Below are 17,067 nucleotides of genomic sequence, written 5' to 3'. Positions count from 1 at the left end.
CCTATGGAGCTGATGGGAAATGGTTTAGAACTATCTAGATGAACATTTTATAACTCTATGGAAGATTTATCAGTACTTGTGTAACAGGTCGCTGACATACAAGCCCTAAAATAGTCACAATTCCTAGCGCATGAGCAGGAATTGTGACTATTTCCCTGCTGACACCACATCAAGAGGGCATGGAGGGGCATGTAGGGAACTGTGTCCAGTGATGAAATGGGAGGTCCTGGGTGTTCCTGCCCTGCATCTGCGCATTATCTATATATACCCAGAGCCAAGAATTGGTGGAGGTTATTGCTTAATTCCATTCCAGGAAGAACCTGGAATAGCATTAACCAGCAGTGCAGCTGCCCACTGGATATACCCTTTGTTGGTGCTCTTGAGTTTGGTGGGGGTCCAAAAGGTCAGACCATCAAATTGGGGGTATCGGTCACATTGTACTATAATTACACAGTAAAAAAAAAAGTCCAAAAAAGAGGCCAATTATAACACAATGTGCAAACAACTATTTTCGGCGCCTGTGTTTGGGCCGCACAAACTTTCTCACCACATTTGTTTCCCCGTACTGTTACTGAGCCATATGTGACTGAGCACTCACCCCTCCTATCTCCACCCGGCCGTAAACTTCACCAGTTTCCGTCCCACAATGTGCACATGTTTATGTGCATGTACAGCAGCCACAGATAGAAAGTGCTTCTAGATGCTGATTGCAAAGAACCCTTTCCTGTATAGAGGTCCAAATCACCTAGGTATGTTTCCTGGCCATTTTGATGAGATGATAATGGGCTAAACCAGCAATATATACATTTAACAATAAATATAAAAACTCAACTTTGTATCAGTCATCATTTATTCCAGGTATAAATTGTCATAGTCTTTTACTTTACATATAGATTTCATACAAGCAGAATAGGTCCATAGCTGACAATAAATAATATTAACCATATGACTATTTGGAGTGCCTGTAATACTTCATTTTAGAGCACATAATAAACTGCAAGCTCAGCAGTAAAGTTTAGCAGCATTACAATCATCAGGATTTATATATAATTTAAAGTTTTAACAGTGCATGCTAGAAAAGGGACAGAATTTGGCAGAATTATTTACATGTATAATACCTGTGAGTATAGTACAGGGCGAGACAAAAGTCCCAGGACGCCGATTTATTTCAGAAACGAAAGGGAAGGTTGTATATCTAAAGACCCCAGCAAGTAATGGGTGACGGGCCACTCTTCAAAAGTTCTCCTCAAAGAAAGACGCAACAACTAGGAACATTCCCTGTGATACACAGCTATTTGATGCGTTGTCCATAGTGCCAAGCAATATTAACCATAACAATGTAATACACTGCACTACGATGCATAGTAGCAAGTTATAGTAGCAAGAAGGCGGGTGCCAGCAAAGCTTCTTTGTAGCTTTGTAACTTGAAGAGTTACTTATAGTATGAATATATAGCACATATAGAGCATATCATTCCTATATATACAGTAGCACAAACACAGCTCTGATACAGATACTATCAGCTGAAATGTAACTACCTTTGTTATAGTACTACATAACCATGATCATTCCATGTACAATAGGCAAAGGATAAGATACTCCACCTACTGTGTTACATTGTACTGCCCATTACCTTGTCACAATCGGTTGTCTCAGCTATCGAGGTCACTTTCTCCATATGATCAACACACCCCTCTCCTGCTGCTCTCATAGTCTAACTCAGACTTACGCGCACGCCCGACCTGGCTTAGGTTTCAGCTGTAACCTACAGAGGTTTGTAGTAAATATGTCAGACAAGGGCGCCCCCGTCCTGCCTGCCCCCCATCTCATAGACATATGGCATTTATTATAAATCACTATACATTATCATCATTATCCTAATTACTTCCCCAAGCAGCATTACATGTGTAACAAACCAATAATAATAATAATAAATCATGTAAAGCAGTGGTTCTCAACCTGTGGGTCGGGACCCCAGCGGGGGTCGAACGACCAAAACCTGGGGTCGCCTAAAGCCATCGGAGCTGAAATTCTACTGTGTTTTTACTGCGAGTTGCATGGTTTGGGGTCACCACAGCATGAGGAACTGTATTTCGGGGTCACAGCATTAGAAAGGTTGAGAACCACTGATGTAAAGGCATAATAGTGTACAATGCTATACTGTACAGAGTACATCACACAGTAGCATGCTAGGCATACAGCAGCGCTATACATATATATAGGGATGCACAGAACAAAAAGAAGAAATACAATCCATATTACATTCCATCGAAATATCTTCTGATATGTTATATGTCCAATGTGACTTTGGTGGTTTGGGGTTTTGATTTGGTTCCCTATAAATGCTTAGACCTCTTCATTGCTGCCTGGAGATGTCTACTCTAGACGTGGATGGACATTTAGTAGTGTGTTGTACATAAAAGAAGTCCCAAAATAGTACGAGAGTCTACGGACTGTAAAGGGACATGGCGACCTTAGCTGCCCTCTTCTGATCCCTACATCTAGAACAGGTTAGTGGTTATTGAACCCATCATTTAAATCTGGACATGTGTGGTTCTATGTATGTAGATGTTGAACTTGTTCTTCAGGCAAGAAAGTCTACAGGTCTACCGCCTGCTCATTGGCCTATGGCTATATTTACATGAAAACGGCCGTATATACATGTACCGTATGTGCGCATTCTTTTCAATGGGCAATACAGCCTTCCATTGAATAGCCGTATTGTGTACATGCAGTACCGTAACATTTTTTAGCCGTATAGAAATATAGAACAAGTCTCATGTATTTGCGTCTGTACGCCCCATAGAAGTCAATGGGGACGTATAAAATTTGGGTTGCATAGGGGTGTGCACCGTATGCTGCCGTATATACGTACAGTACCCAGAACCAGCGGGAGGTGCACTCTGTCATCCACCCAATACATATACGGTACGGATATAGTGCCATACAGCTGAAAAACGTCACGTAAATACGGATTCCTATGGACTGGAGAAATCACATGTTCGTGTGAATGTAGCCAATGTCTGTATACTATACAACGTCTGCAAGCAAATTACAGGCAATCTGTATAGACGCCTGTTATAAATGTATAAATATTCTTCTATGCAATTATTATTTACGCAATTACTTGCTGTTAAATTTCAACAGCAATGACTTTACGACTAGGATGTCATTCTCTGTATTATTCCAATGTGTCTACAATATACAGTCAGAAAGTAACATAATAACAATGTCAAATACAATAATACACAATGTAATAGGAAATATTTGTATAATATCAATAAATTAATAATAATATGTTGGTCTCAATAAAAAGATTCAAACAGAAAAAATAATAATATAGAAAATAATATATAATAATAAATTAGAAAATAATATAATAATTTAATCAATGATATAACATGACACGTGGTTGCAGACAGTCCCTATGGTTACATATTGGAAATAAAGCCTGTATGTCGCAGTAGATCTGTCCTATATTTGGAGCACAAACAGAACTGTGTAAGTGTGACTCAAGCATCAGACTACACAAGGTTTGTGTATAGTGTCTACCTATGGAGACACATAAGCAGGCATAGGAGCTGTATACCAAAAACATTATGACACTTTCAAGACTGAAAAAGTAACTACTATTAGATGTAGTGAGGAAATAAAAGCCTTACCCATCACTTGAATTAGTATATAGTAAGTTCAGGACCTACAACATGACTTGAGTATACAAATCTCTTTTTGGCATCATTCAAGATTATTGATTCAGAAAAATCTATTCCATTATCTTTTTTTGAATTTCTGTACATGGCCCCTACCCAATCCCAATCTCTTCCAAGATGATGCCATTCAGTATTCCTCATACTAACCTTGGCTGGTTGCTGGTTTATATGTACAATCTCCTAGAGGTGGCATTATATTAGGCACCAGGTATATGTTACATACATTCTCAGGGGTTATATATTTACTAATGATCTTAGTAGTGCTACTGTATCTGACTAATCCAATCCAGAAGAGGGGTCACTATATCAGTGAGCACATCCCCTGGCAATGGATTAGGCCACGTGTAGACGTTATATCATGCCGCTTTTCTCTTCATGTACACTACTCCTTGAAGACGACTTCCCAATCAGGAGTTCCTTCTCCTGAATCAGACTGTCCAGCAAATCTTCTTGCCGATAGTTGTGGTAAACCTTCAAGAAGGCAAGGATTGTAATACCGAGCCAGGACAGCCAAGCGGCCCACAGTCCAAACTAGGAAAGAAAGAAAGAAAGAAAGATCTCTTATTAGAACTCAACTTTACTGTATGTAAGACATTTTACACTACTAAATATGCAGCTTCCTCAGGTAGGGGAGGACATATACTTTCCAGAATACCCTCATTTATGTGAAAACACATTTGTTATCTATTTCAAAAAATAATCATATGCAAGTAATTTGCAAATGAGTTGAAAAGAGTCACTTTTTGCCTGAGATGAGTCACTCTTAGAGACTGCAGTTGGAGTTTCAATTCAGAAACTCCTATATTTTATTGTATAGCACCTGGAAATATTTTTTTGGTGTCTTAGTAAAGATAAGTATCTTTCAGATCACATCAGAACCAGATATACAGGCTGTTTAAAGGAAACCTACCAGTTAGAATGGTAGGGGTAAGCTGTAAGTACCGAGCACCAGCTCAGGGTGAGCTGGTGCCGGTACTTACTTTCGTTAGTGTTATAAACCGCGGTATCGCGGTTTTAACACTTTTTAAACTTTAGAGCAGAAGAGGCTTCGTGCGTGCGCCTCCATAGGAAATAGCGGAGATGTTGCGCGCGCACGGTCGCGCGCAGCGCCCAAGCCCCTTCTGCTCTAAAGTTTAAAAAGTGTTAAAACCACGATACCGCGGTTTATAACACTAACAAAAGTAAGTACCGGCACCAGCTCACCCTGAGCTGGTGCTCAGTACTTACAGCTTACCCCTACCATTCTAAGTGGTAGGTTTCCTTTAAGGAATCGGTAGGAATTGGATCTGCAACAAACATTCCCAAATATGTCTTTTAAGTGAGTGGAATCATTAACATTAATTATAAAAAAGGAAATTGGGAAACAGTATTAACACCTTAATAACCAGGCCCATTTTTGTTTTTCATTCCTCACCTTAAAAAATGTCAAACTTTTTAATTTTTCAATGTAAAGCGCTCTGTGTAACAAATTGCACTTCATAGCGACGGTATTTAATATTCCATGCCGTTTACTGGGAAGTGGGAAAAAATTCTAAATGCAGTGAAATTGGTGAAAAAACACATTTTCGTCTGTGAGCACGGTTTTTACAGTTTTCACTGTGCGCCCCAAATGACACCTCTACCATTTGAGTCGGTACGATCACAGGTATACTACATTAATATAGATTTTATTGTGTTTTTTTTTAAATTAAAACCTTCAGTACAAAAAAAATAATCTTCAATTTGCCATCTTCTGGCGCTAACTTTTTCTTAATTCAGTGTACGGAGCTGTGTGAGCTGTTTTTGTGGGATGAGCTGTCGTTTTCATTGCAACCTTTTTGAGGACTGTATGGCCTTTTTATTGCATTTTTATGTTGCAAAATGGCTAAAAAGTGGCGTTATGGACTTTTGGGCGTTATTTTCATTTTGGGATTGTCAATTTATTTTTATAGCAGTTTTTGACATTTTTTGACATTTTTAACACGTTTTTACAATTTTTTTTTTACTATTTTTCATACTACAGTATGGCAGTATAAGCGAATATTACTGATCATTTATTAGAATGTGTTACTGGCCCATTGTAACATCTGATCAGAAACTATACAGCCTCAGGTCTTACAAAAACATGAGGCTCTCATGGTGGAGCGATAATCTAAGCCAAGTTGGCGGCACCCACGCACCGTCAGCTTTTTACCACCGCCAGTAACTTTACCGGCAGCGCTCAAAAGGTTAACTCCCACGAAAGGTGTGAGCGCCCATTGTTTGTGTTTTTGCTGGGTGCTTGCTGCAATCCATGAGCCCTCTCCATACACCCGCAGCCAACGTGTGACATACTAATAAATCACCATAATGGGTTAAAAAGGCTATGGAAACCTCAAATTAGGTGAAAATGTGTATCCTGATGACCAGTTTCCTTTACCTGCTTGTATCTCCGGTTCTGTAGGTCACTGAACCACAAGCCTGATGCGAACGGAATGAGATTCTTGTCTTTAATATGACAGGAAAGGCGTGTATATTCTATGTACTATAGAACTGAAGAAGGGCATCTCACCCTCCGCCTGCAGCTTATAAACTCATAGACTTATCTCAGACAAAATGTGCCTCATATTCCCATGACAAGTATAGTGGGGTAAAAACTGGTGACAGTACAGTACATATGAGAGGAGCATTTGATAAGAGATCATTCCACCAGAAATACATTTACTAGGGTAGGACAAGGAAAACATTGCCTCTAAGCTACTTGTAAGGCAGCCCCCTTTACATCAAACATGACTTTTTCATAAAGCCTAAAGACATGATGCGGGTTAGAAGCCAAACCAGTATATTTATTCCAGAAGTAAAAAAATTCTTCCTTCAGTTGGATGTAGCGGTATTCTAAAATAACTGGAGGGGCAGTGAGCAGAACTAAGCACTTCTATCCAAGCTTTGTCCATCTGGATTTCTGGAGTACTAAGGAACAAATTGTCCCTAGGCCTAGTACCAGGGGCTGAAAAGCTTTTTCCTCATTTCCTCCCTTCTCTAGCGATATATTTATTTCATCCAGTTCATAGTTTCCTTCCGCATGACATTAAGTGGTGGAATATAAATGTATGGATTATAATATAAAGTTACTTCATTGGGTTGTGTGTGTTGTGTAGTGAAATCTGTTCAGTTTAATTATAGCGCTACCAAAACGGAAATGATGCATTACACAGGGTCCAGAACACAACAGGAAACGTGAACTCTGCTCTTCTATACTCTCCACTACTTCAGAACCCCCAAAAGGGTGTATGAAAATGGACCTTCTAAGCAAATACAAGCATGGTAACCCAGGGACACTTACTCATAGATCAGGCACTGTGACTGTGGTAATCTTCTTATATTTGTTATCCAAGTACTGAGGGTGCAGGGTGAGACAATGGGGGTCATTTAGTAAGGGCCCGATTTGTGTTTTTGCGACGGGTTACCCGAATTTTTCCGTTTTGCGCCCGATTTTCCCTGTATTGCCCCTGGATTTCGACGACACGATCGGATTGTGGCGAATCGGCGCGGGCGTGCACCCGACGGAAATTGGGGGGCGTGTCCGTAAAAAAACCCGACGGATTCGGAAAAACCGCCGCATTTAAAAAGTGTCGCTGGATTCGCGCTTACCTTCACCCACGATGGCTTGGTGAACTCCAGTGCGTTCCGATGCTCTTCAGAGCAGCAGCGACACCTGGTGGACGTCGGAGGAACTGCCTTCGTGAATCCCGGCCGGACCCGAATCCACCGCAGAGAACGCGCCGCTGGATCGCGAATGGACCGGGTAAGTAAATCTGCCCCAATGTAACAACCTGTGAAGCTACAGTATGGAGGGTCTCTTCTGGCTCATTAGAATAATTATATAAGTTGATTTTAAAAGGAAGGAGGCCATGGATAACAAATATACATACACCTGGATCTATGAGTAAGTGTCCACGGTTTATCATGATGGATTTTGATGGTAGGTTTTCTATAACATGATCAAATAGTGATAATACTTACCTGTGCAATAGCAAATTGGTCATAGAAGGATGAATTCTCCAAGTTAAGCTCCAGGTCTCTATCCTGGAGTTCTTCACAACTTTATAAAGAAAAAAATAAATGTCATGAGTTGCAGATATTCTTAATAATATTTAAATTGAATCTATTGTCTGCTTCCTACATTATAAAGCTGAGTCACTGACAGAATCCATTTTGCACCCTGAACACTTGTAGCACATGAGCATATTTTTAAAACATCTTTTTACGGAAAAAGGAGCAAAGTAAGTTCAGTCTGTGATGCTGCTTTTATAAGGCATGAATCAGACAGGGGAATTCCTTTACTAACAGTAATTTTTTGGTGAATTTTTGGTGAAGAATTGTGGGACACCATTGTGAGGTGGAACGAAATTTATTGGATATTTTAAACTTTTAAAACATATATATATGTATATATATAGTAGCTCGGCGCCATCACATTGCTTCTATACACAACACATATATCAGGGTTTGCAAGAAATATATCATGTTTTATTAAATCCCATACAACTCCTTTAGGTATATTCTTGAGGATATCACAACCTTAGAAACAGAAATTAAAAATACAATATAATACAGTACGTATTTAACCCCATACTAGTACGGCGCGCGCCGGGTCCCGGTGCATGGAGAGGGCTCGCGGGCCGAGCCCTCTCCATAGCCGGTAAGTCTTTGCTGCATATTGCAGCAAAGGCTTACCGGTAACACCCGCAATCGGTGCTAGCACCGATCGCGGGTGTTCTCACCTCGATCGCCGCCGGCAATGCTGCCGGCGGCTTCAAAGAGATGGCGCCGCATGGGCGCCGCCATCTTGTTGTGGATCGCTGCTCCCCGATGACGTCACGGGGAGCGGCGATCCGTCGCCATGGTAACCTCGGGTGTTCCGAATACCCGAGGCTACTTCGTTTTAACCCATGCATTACATTGTGCTAATTGCACATTGTAATGCATGGGGAGTAAAATCCACATATACTGCCATACTGTAGTATGGCAGTATATGATAGGATCGATCAGACTACCTAGGGTTAGAGTACCCTAGGGAGTCTGAAAAATAGTAAAAGTAAAAATAAAAAAAAGTTTAAAAAAAAAAATTATAATAAAAAAACCTAAAAATTCAAATCACCCCCCTTTCCCTAGAACTGATATAAAAATAAATAAACAGTAAAAATCATAAACACATTAGGTATCGCCGCGTCCAAAAATGCCCCATCTATCAAAATATGATAATGTTTTTTCACTACGTTTAACCCCGTAACGGAAAATAGCGTCCAAAGTCGAAAATGGCATTTTTTTGCCATTTTGAAAAATATAAAAAAATTAATAAAAAGTGATCAAAAGGTCGCACAGTCCCAAAAATTATAGTAATGAAAACGCCATCAAAATTCGCAAAAAATGACACTATCCACAGCTCCGTACACCAAAGTATGAAAAAGTTATTGGCCCCAGAAGATGGCAAAATAAAAAAAAATATTTTGTACAGGAGGTTTTAATTTTTTTAAATGTATGAAAACATTATAAAACCTATACAAATTTGGTATCCACGTGATCGTACCGACCCAAAGAATAAAGTAGACATGTCATTTGGGACGCAGAATGAAGGCTGTAAAATCCAAGCCCACAAGAAAACGTCACAAATGTGGTTTTTCACCATTTTCACTGCATTTGGAATTTTTTTCCCGCTTCCCAGTACACGCCATGGAATATTAAATACCGTCACTATGAAGTGCAATTTGTTACGCAGAAAATAAGCCATAACACAGCTCTTTATGTGGAAAAATAAAAAAGTTATAGATTTTTGAAGTTGGTGAGTGAAAAATGGAAGTGAAAAAACTAAAAAAGGCCAAGTCGTTAAGGGGTTAAAGAGGAACTGTCACCAGATTTTGACCCCCCTGACTAACAATGCCTGCTGAAAAAGGGTTACAAGTCCTCCTCATATCACCTAAAATTAGCTGCCAGTACCTTAATTACAGATGTTTTACTGACATGCAAATGAGCTTTTCTGACACATCTCTGGTATCTGTGACTCATCTCTCTCTCAAGCTGCTAGTAAGCCACGCCCCATTATTGTGACTGACAGCTCTGTGTCTCTTCAAATCACTGCTCTGCCTCCTTGTACTTAGGGACCGTCTGCTACTATTCAACTACAGACATATAAAGCTCTAGTACAGATGGGAAATATTGTATCAATTTTTTACATGGTACCTTGTGTTACATTCCTGACATGTGACCAGTGACATCATGGCAGGTCATTCAGCCTTCTAAGAATAGCAAACTGTACAGCATGTATGTAATTACATGAGATCACAGCAGCCTCCATGGAGGATGGAAAGGAGTAGAGGTCCATGGAGCCAGCTGTGACTTCATGTGGTCAGATACATGCATGGGGTAGTTTTCTATTGTTAAGAAGCTGAGATGATGTCACTCTGGTCACATGACATGAACTGTGACCAGTAAGGAGGCATAATGCATGGGGAGGATTATATGGGAGGGGCCGGCCGAGCAGGACACGCCCCCCTCTGATACGAGGGAATATAAGATTAAAGGTGATTTATGTGGCTGTAAGCTAAATAATTTTTAGCTAAAAGAAGGGGGTCAGTCAGTTAATAGAGATCTATAGGAAATTGTCACTGGCTGTATATGTGCAAATGTGGTGACAGGTTCCCTTTAAGAAAGGTTGTATGAGAGTAGCATAAAGGGGACACTTGATTTTAACAACAGCACCACTACTGACCATAGGCTGCACATGGTACTACAGCTCATTGACTAGAAAAGGGCTGACAGGCAATACCAGAGCCATTGACAGAAGTGGCGATATTTCCAGGGGGGAAAGCCGTCCTTTCTTCTGACCTCATACAACCTCCTCCTCCTTATGTATCCAATACCATAGAACTTTCCACCAACCTGTAGGGCCTGGTTCCTTTCTCAGTTATGGCATCGCACCACATGTTAAAGCCAACACTGACAATGGTGCTGGCGATAAATGTCACAAAAACCACGAAGGAGCTGATCAGCAGATTCACGAAGGCGTAAAAGAAAGAGCTGTAACAAAAAGAAACACAAGAAGACAAAATCAGCCTCAGAAGTGTATAGTGCGCGAATAGATGGAATAAATGACTGTAAGGAATAACTCCGAGGAGATCAGCCAAGTGTTCAGATGTCATAAGCATAGTCACACGCAGGTGGCTGGCATCACCCTGGGTCTAATGTCTGATATATACACTCACCGGCCACTTTATTAGGTACACCTGTCCAACTACTCGTTAACACTTAATTTCTAATCATCCAATCACATGGCGGCAACTCATTTAGGCATGTAGACATGGTTAAGACAATCTCCTGCAGTTCAAACCGAGCATCAGTATGGGGAAGAAAGGTGATTTGAGTGCCTTTGAACGTGGCATGGTTGTTGGTGCCAGAAGGGCTGGTCTGAGTATTTCAGAAACTGCTGATCTACTGGGATTTTCACGCACAACCATCTCTAGGGTTTACAGAGAATGGTCCGAAAAAGAAAAAACATCCAGTGAGCGGCAGTTCTGTGGGCGGAAATGCCTTGTTAATGCCAGAGGTCAGAGGAGAATGGGCAGACTGGTTCGATCTGATAGAAAGGCAACAGTGACTCAAATCGCCACCCGTTACAACCAAGGTGGGCAGAAGAGCATCTCTGAATGCACAGTACGTCGAACTTTGAGGCAGATGGGCTACAGCAGCAGAAGACCACACCGGGTGCCACTCCTTTCAGCTAAGAACAGGAAACTGAGGCTACAATTTGCACAAGCTCATCGAAATTGGACAGTAGAAGATTGGAAAAACGTTGCCTGGTCTGATGAGTCTCGATTTCTGCTGCAACATTCGGATGGTAGGGTCAGAATTTGGCGTCAACAACATGAAAGCATGGATCCATCCTGCTTTGTATCAACGGTTCAGGCTGGTGGTGGTGGTGTCATGGTGTGGGGAATATTTTCTTGGCACTCTTTGGGCCCCTGGGTACCAATTGAGCATCGTTGCAATGCCACAGCCTACCTGAGTATTGTTGCTGACCATGTCCATCCCTTTATGACCACAATGTACCCAACATCTGATGGCTACTTTCAGCAGGATAATGCGCCATGTCATAAAGCTGGAATCATCTCAGACTGGTTTCTTGAACATGACAATGAGTTCACTGTACACAAATGGCCTCCACAGTCACCAGATCTCAATCCAGTAGAGCATCTTTGGGATGTGGTGGAAAGGGAGATTCGCATCATGGATGTGCAGCCGACAAATCTGCGGCAACTGTGTGATGCCATCATGTCAATATGGACCAAAATCTCTGAGGAATGCTTCCAGCACCTTGTTGTATCTATGCCACGAAGAATTGAGGCAGTCCTGAAGGCAAAAGGGGGTCCAACCCGTTACTAGCATGGTGTACCTAATAAAGTGGCCGGTGAGTGTATATACCTGCAGATATCACGTTTATACACGTCAAAACAGTGTCCCACTTTAAAGCAAACCTACCACATCAAAATGGTCATTTTGGCCTAAACATACCTTTACTTTGGGGTATGTAAGCTGATGCTGGAAGTGGTCTTGTTAAGGCAGATAAATGCGCAGTTTCGGCCAAAAAAATCTATTTTCACACTAATCAAATGACCCCATTCGGCACATCAGGATGCTCGGCGCTTGGTCACGATCAGGATAATGCACTGTATCTTAATTTTGTACGGCCACAATACAAAGTGGACGTCCATGCGAAATTAAGATACAGTGCGCATGTGCCAGTGCTTTCCGGGAGCTTGGTGACGTCACCTCCAGCATCAGCGTACATACCCCAAGGTAAAGGTATGTTTAGGTCAAAATTAGGTAGGTTTCCTTTAAACAATCATGTATCCTGGAATGTGCAAGTAGAAATGTAATTCTGGATTATTAAAGAGGAGAAACTACCCTTTAATATAATAACAGGATGGTGTTTCACAGAACTGGAGAAACACCATCCTGCAGAAGGAGCTGCAGAAGACACTTTGCAAAAGTACATGCACTGCTGAACATTGAAAATGGTGATGGATTGAACCTGTATATAGTTATTGGTCAATAGGTTTTAATAGAACTGTGGTGGCGAACCTATGGCACGGGTGCCAGAGGTGGCACTCAGAGCCCTTTCTGTGGGCACTCAGGCCATTGACCCCAAGTCAGAGCTCACCAAACAGGACCAAATTCACCAAATCTTCCTGCAGACCCAGGCAATTTAAGAGATGCGGCAATCAGCGCTATTTTAAAACACTTCATTGGCTGTTTGGAACTGCGGTAAAAGTGAGAAGGTGTTGATAGAAATGCATTATCTTTGGAGGTCATCCTACTGGACCCTACATTCTTACTGTACAGAAAGACCCTGGAGAGAAGCTACAATGATAGCTACATCCAGCTTGTAAAAGGGTACAGTATATCTTACACATAACAAATTGGCATCAAGGGCATAGGTGTGGTACATTCTTTACTTATATAGAGCCCTTATATAGAGTCCTGTAGTATCTCGGACAGAAATAAAAAGGAAAGAAAAGTATTTAAACACATAGGGACACATTTACTTAGGGTCGCTCACTGGACCTTTCTCGGACTGTGCATGTTCTTCATGGCTAAAACGGCGTGCACATGTATTTTAGACGTTTTTGCGCTGAGATTGTGTCGCACACAACCCTTTTGTGGCTCAGCTGCTCTGGCGTCAATGGGACACAAATTAGGGACGTGCAGCCGGACGTTCTGACTGATTCGGACCGAGCATGGGATTTAACTTTCAAATTGTGTTGCACGTTAAAGGGGCACCACAACAAAGATGGTGAACTCTGTTGGACCTGAGCGGGGAAGCGCCAGATTCATTATTTCTGGCGTACGATCTCAGTGAATCCCGGCACAGTGCATTATAGATGGACAATGGACTTTCAGTGAACTTGAGTGACCGGGTAAGTAAATGTGCCCCATATAGATGGAAAAGACATCATTTCTTCCATCCTGCACAGGCGGATTGGGGTTACAACCCAGTCCGCTGTGGATGGCGCTTCAGTAGAACGCCATTTCCTTGGCCATAAGTAAATGTCACAAGAGGCTTTTTTTTATTTAGAACCGGGGAGAACTGATAGCAAGGCCTGTTTGGCAGGAGTGTGATGGATGAGTGGGGAGTCTTCGCCCAGGGCCTCTCTCCCATGCTCTGGTATTGTATGGCTCCGAGTCCCCGGTCTCCTTTGCAGACATAACAGAGTTTAACTGTGATATTGTGTGTGTCGGGGGCTCTTTGACAAAGCAGAGTTCCTCAAATGTGGACAGGTTCCCTGTGAGGATGGATAGTGGTGCTAACGTGAAGATGATATGGCGGAGCTGAAAGTACTGCATCGAGGATCCCCTGGGCCTGCCAGATCCAATGTCTGTAAGTGGACGACACCCCGTGTCAATAATAACGTCTCTGACCCTCGGACGAGGAGTTGTTGGAAGACTGAGTAACATAGAAGCCCCCAGAAACAATGGGGAAAAATTCAGCTTGTACATGTTTATAACATTTAATGTTACAGGCGGTACCCTACTTAAGAACAACCAACTTACAGATGACCCCTAGTTACAAACGAACCTCTGGATGTTGGTAATTTACTCTACTTTAGCCCTGGGCTACAATGATCTGCTGTAACAGTTAAAATCCAATTGTCACAGAGATCAAAATAATTTTGGCTGGGGTTACAATTATAAAATATACAGTTCCGATTTACATAAAAATTCTACTTAAAGGGTTTTTTCCAAAAAAACAAGAGACTTGCTGATTGCTGGCAGTGTCAGTGATGAGACCCCAACAGATCACGAAAACAAGGTGTCCGATGGGGTCCCACGCACCTCCGTCAGACCCCTGACATGGAGGATGGGGAGGAGTAGAAGTCCATGGAGGCTGCTGTGATTTCATGTCATCAGATACATACATGGGGGTACAATTTGCTCAATAGTGAGGAGGCATAAGGCATGGGGAGGAGTAGATGGGAGGGGCAGGCCAACCAAGACACGCCCCCTCTAATTCCAGGTAGTATAAGATAAAATTGATTTATGGAAATGTGAAGGAAATCATTTTAGCTTAAAGAAGGGTGTCACCCAAACATGATAAAAGCGAACCCTTGTACCTGCAAAAGAAAGGAGACCCATCGCCCACGTACGTCATATGTTATCTGTGGGAATACCACCAAATTTCCCTGTCTCCAGTACCATAAAAGTGAATATTACAATAAGACATCTGAGACTATTCCCATGGTTCTCAATCAGACCTCAATAAGCATCACGTTAGGCCTTTGGATAACACAAAAGAAGTAAAATAGCCATTTAATGATTGTGATGGACATACCATGAGTAGTATGACGGATGTCCGGCTGTAGCATGGGACCACATGTGGTGGCTATGACTGATATCACCATAAATTTCGGTTTTATACAGTACTACATGCATAACCGTCTCACATCACTTCTACTGTATTGTCCTGTGTCTACATCTGGAATATTAATGGATGAGTTGGCCACTGGATTTCATAACAATTATCAACGGAGTATGAGCTCTCGTGGTTCAGTGGTCTAAACCTCTCTACACGGTACTTGTCATTGGCTGCAATTACATGCCTACATACCTACCTAAGGATGTAACTGAACGGACTATAAGTGTCCTGGAGCCGGAGTGTAATACTTGTCACTCACCTCCAGGGAAGTGATTTGATTGCGGCCACTGGAAACTACCATATAGCGAGATCTGAGACACTAAACTACTGCTGTATGACCTGTGCGGGGGTAGTGTCCTAATCCACGGAGAAAGGATCCCTTTAAGAAAACATTCATCAGACTGCAAACATGGGAAACTGAAGGTCCTATTAGTTGAGATAGATAGATAGATAGGAGACAGATAATAGATAGATATGGGATAAATAGATAGACAGATAGATGTATAGATAGATATGAGACAGATAAACAGACATACATACAGATAGATAGACAGAGAGATCGTGCAGGGGCCACTGATGGTGACAGTCTATGCCCCCTCCATAGCTCACACATTGCTTGCGCTGTTATGTAGCAGAGCCGAGTGTGTACTCATACTCACTCCTCATGGCCCTTGCAGAGGAAGAAGAGCGTCCTCCAGGCCTGGACCGCGGCGGCCAGCAGGGCCAGGACCCCGGTGAAGACGCTGAACCTGCAGGCGGACTCCGGCCCCCACTCGTCCACAGTGAAGTGCTCCCGCTCCAGGCTGACGTTCCCGCTCAGCCACAAGCCCTCCGTGAACAGGAGGCATTTCCCCTGGAAGTCTGCGCTGTTCTCAGACAGAGGGACCACCGCGATGAAGCTGAAGAGGAAGGCCAGGAAATACAGGATGCACTGGGCGAAGAGGAAATTATTCAGCGCCATTTTCATGCTCGGAGGTCGAGCTCCTATAGAGGATGCGCAAAGGAGAGAGGATGAGGGGGGGCAGCGTCATAAATCCTTCATCCCTGGTCCTCCTCATCCCTGGTCCTCCTCATCCCTGGACCACCTCATCCCTGGTGCTCTTCATGCCTGGACCACCTCATCCCTGGTCCTCCTCATCACTGGTCTTCTCCATCCCTGGTCCTCTCCATCCCTGTTCCTCCTCATCCCTGGACCACCTCATCCCTGGTGCTCTTCATGCCTGGACCACCTCATCCCTGGTCCTCCTCATCGCTGGTCTTCTCCATCCCTGGTCCTCTCCATCCCTGTTCCTCCTCACCCCTGGTCCTCCTCATCCCTGGACCACCTCATCCCTGGTGCTCTTCATGCCTGGACCACCTCATCCCTGGTCCTCCTCATCGCTGGTCTTCTCCATCCCTGGTCCTCTCCATCCCTGTTCCTCCTCACCCCTGGTCCTCCTCATCCCTGGACCACCTCATCCCGGTGCTCTTCATGCCTGGACCACCTCATCCCTGGTCCTCCTCATCACTGGTCTTCTCCATCCCTGGTCCTCTCCATCCCTGGTCCTCCTCACCCCTGGTCCTCCTCATCCCTGGACCACCACATCCCTGGTGCTCTTCATGCCTGGACCACCTCATCCCTGGTCCTCCTCATCGCTGGTCTTCTCCATCCCTGGTCCTCTCCATCCCTGTTCCTCCTCACCCCCGGTCCTCCTCATCCCTGGACCACCTCATCCCTGGTGCTCTTCATGCCTGGACCACCTCATCCCTGGTGCTCTTCATGCCTGGACCACCTCATCCCTGGTCCTCTCCATGCCTGGACCACCTCATCCCTGATGCTCTTCATGCCTGATGCTCTTCATCCATGTTTGTCCTCATCCCTGGTGCTCTTCATCCATGGTCCTCCTCATCCCTGGTTCTCTCCATCCCTGGTGCTCCCCATCCCTGGTC

At 43.1% G+C, this 17,067-nt stretch overlaps 1 protein-coding gene across 1 annotated transcript; it reads right to left on the bottom strand.

Annotated features, from left to right (window-relative positions):
- Positions 1 to 838: 838 nt before the first annotated feature.
- Positions 839 to 16,288, bottom strand: TMEM179 (transmembrane protein 179). Its single transcript, XM_072115907.1, has 4 exons — positions 15,798 to 16,288; positions 10,608 to 10,745; positions 7,692 to 7,770; positions 839 to 4,241 (listed from the first exon to the last, which is right to left on the bottom strand). The coding sequence occupies exons 1-4, from the start codon at positions 16,103 to 16,105 to the stop codon at positions 4,062 to 4,064; spliced, it is 705 nt and encodes a 234-aa protein (XP_071972008.1). The 5' UTR covers positions 16,106 to 16,288; the 3' UTR covers positions 839 to 4,061.
- Between the last annotated feature and the right edge of the window lie 779 nt (positions 16,289 to 17,067).

This window comes from Engystomops pustulosus, chromosome 7, assembly GCF_040894005.1.
Source record: "Engystomops pustulosus chromosome 7, aEngPut4.maternal, whole genome shotgun sequence".
Taxonomy (NCBI): Eukaryota; Metazoa; Chordata; class Amphibia; order Anura; family Leptodactylidae; genus Engystomops; species Engystomops pustulosus.
Note: the sequence above shows the minus strand (reverse complement) of the source record. Positions and strands in the feature narration are given on the sequence as shown.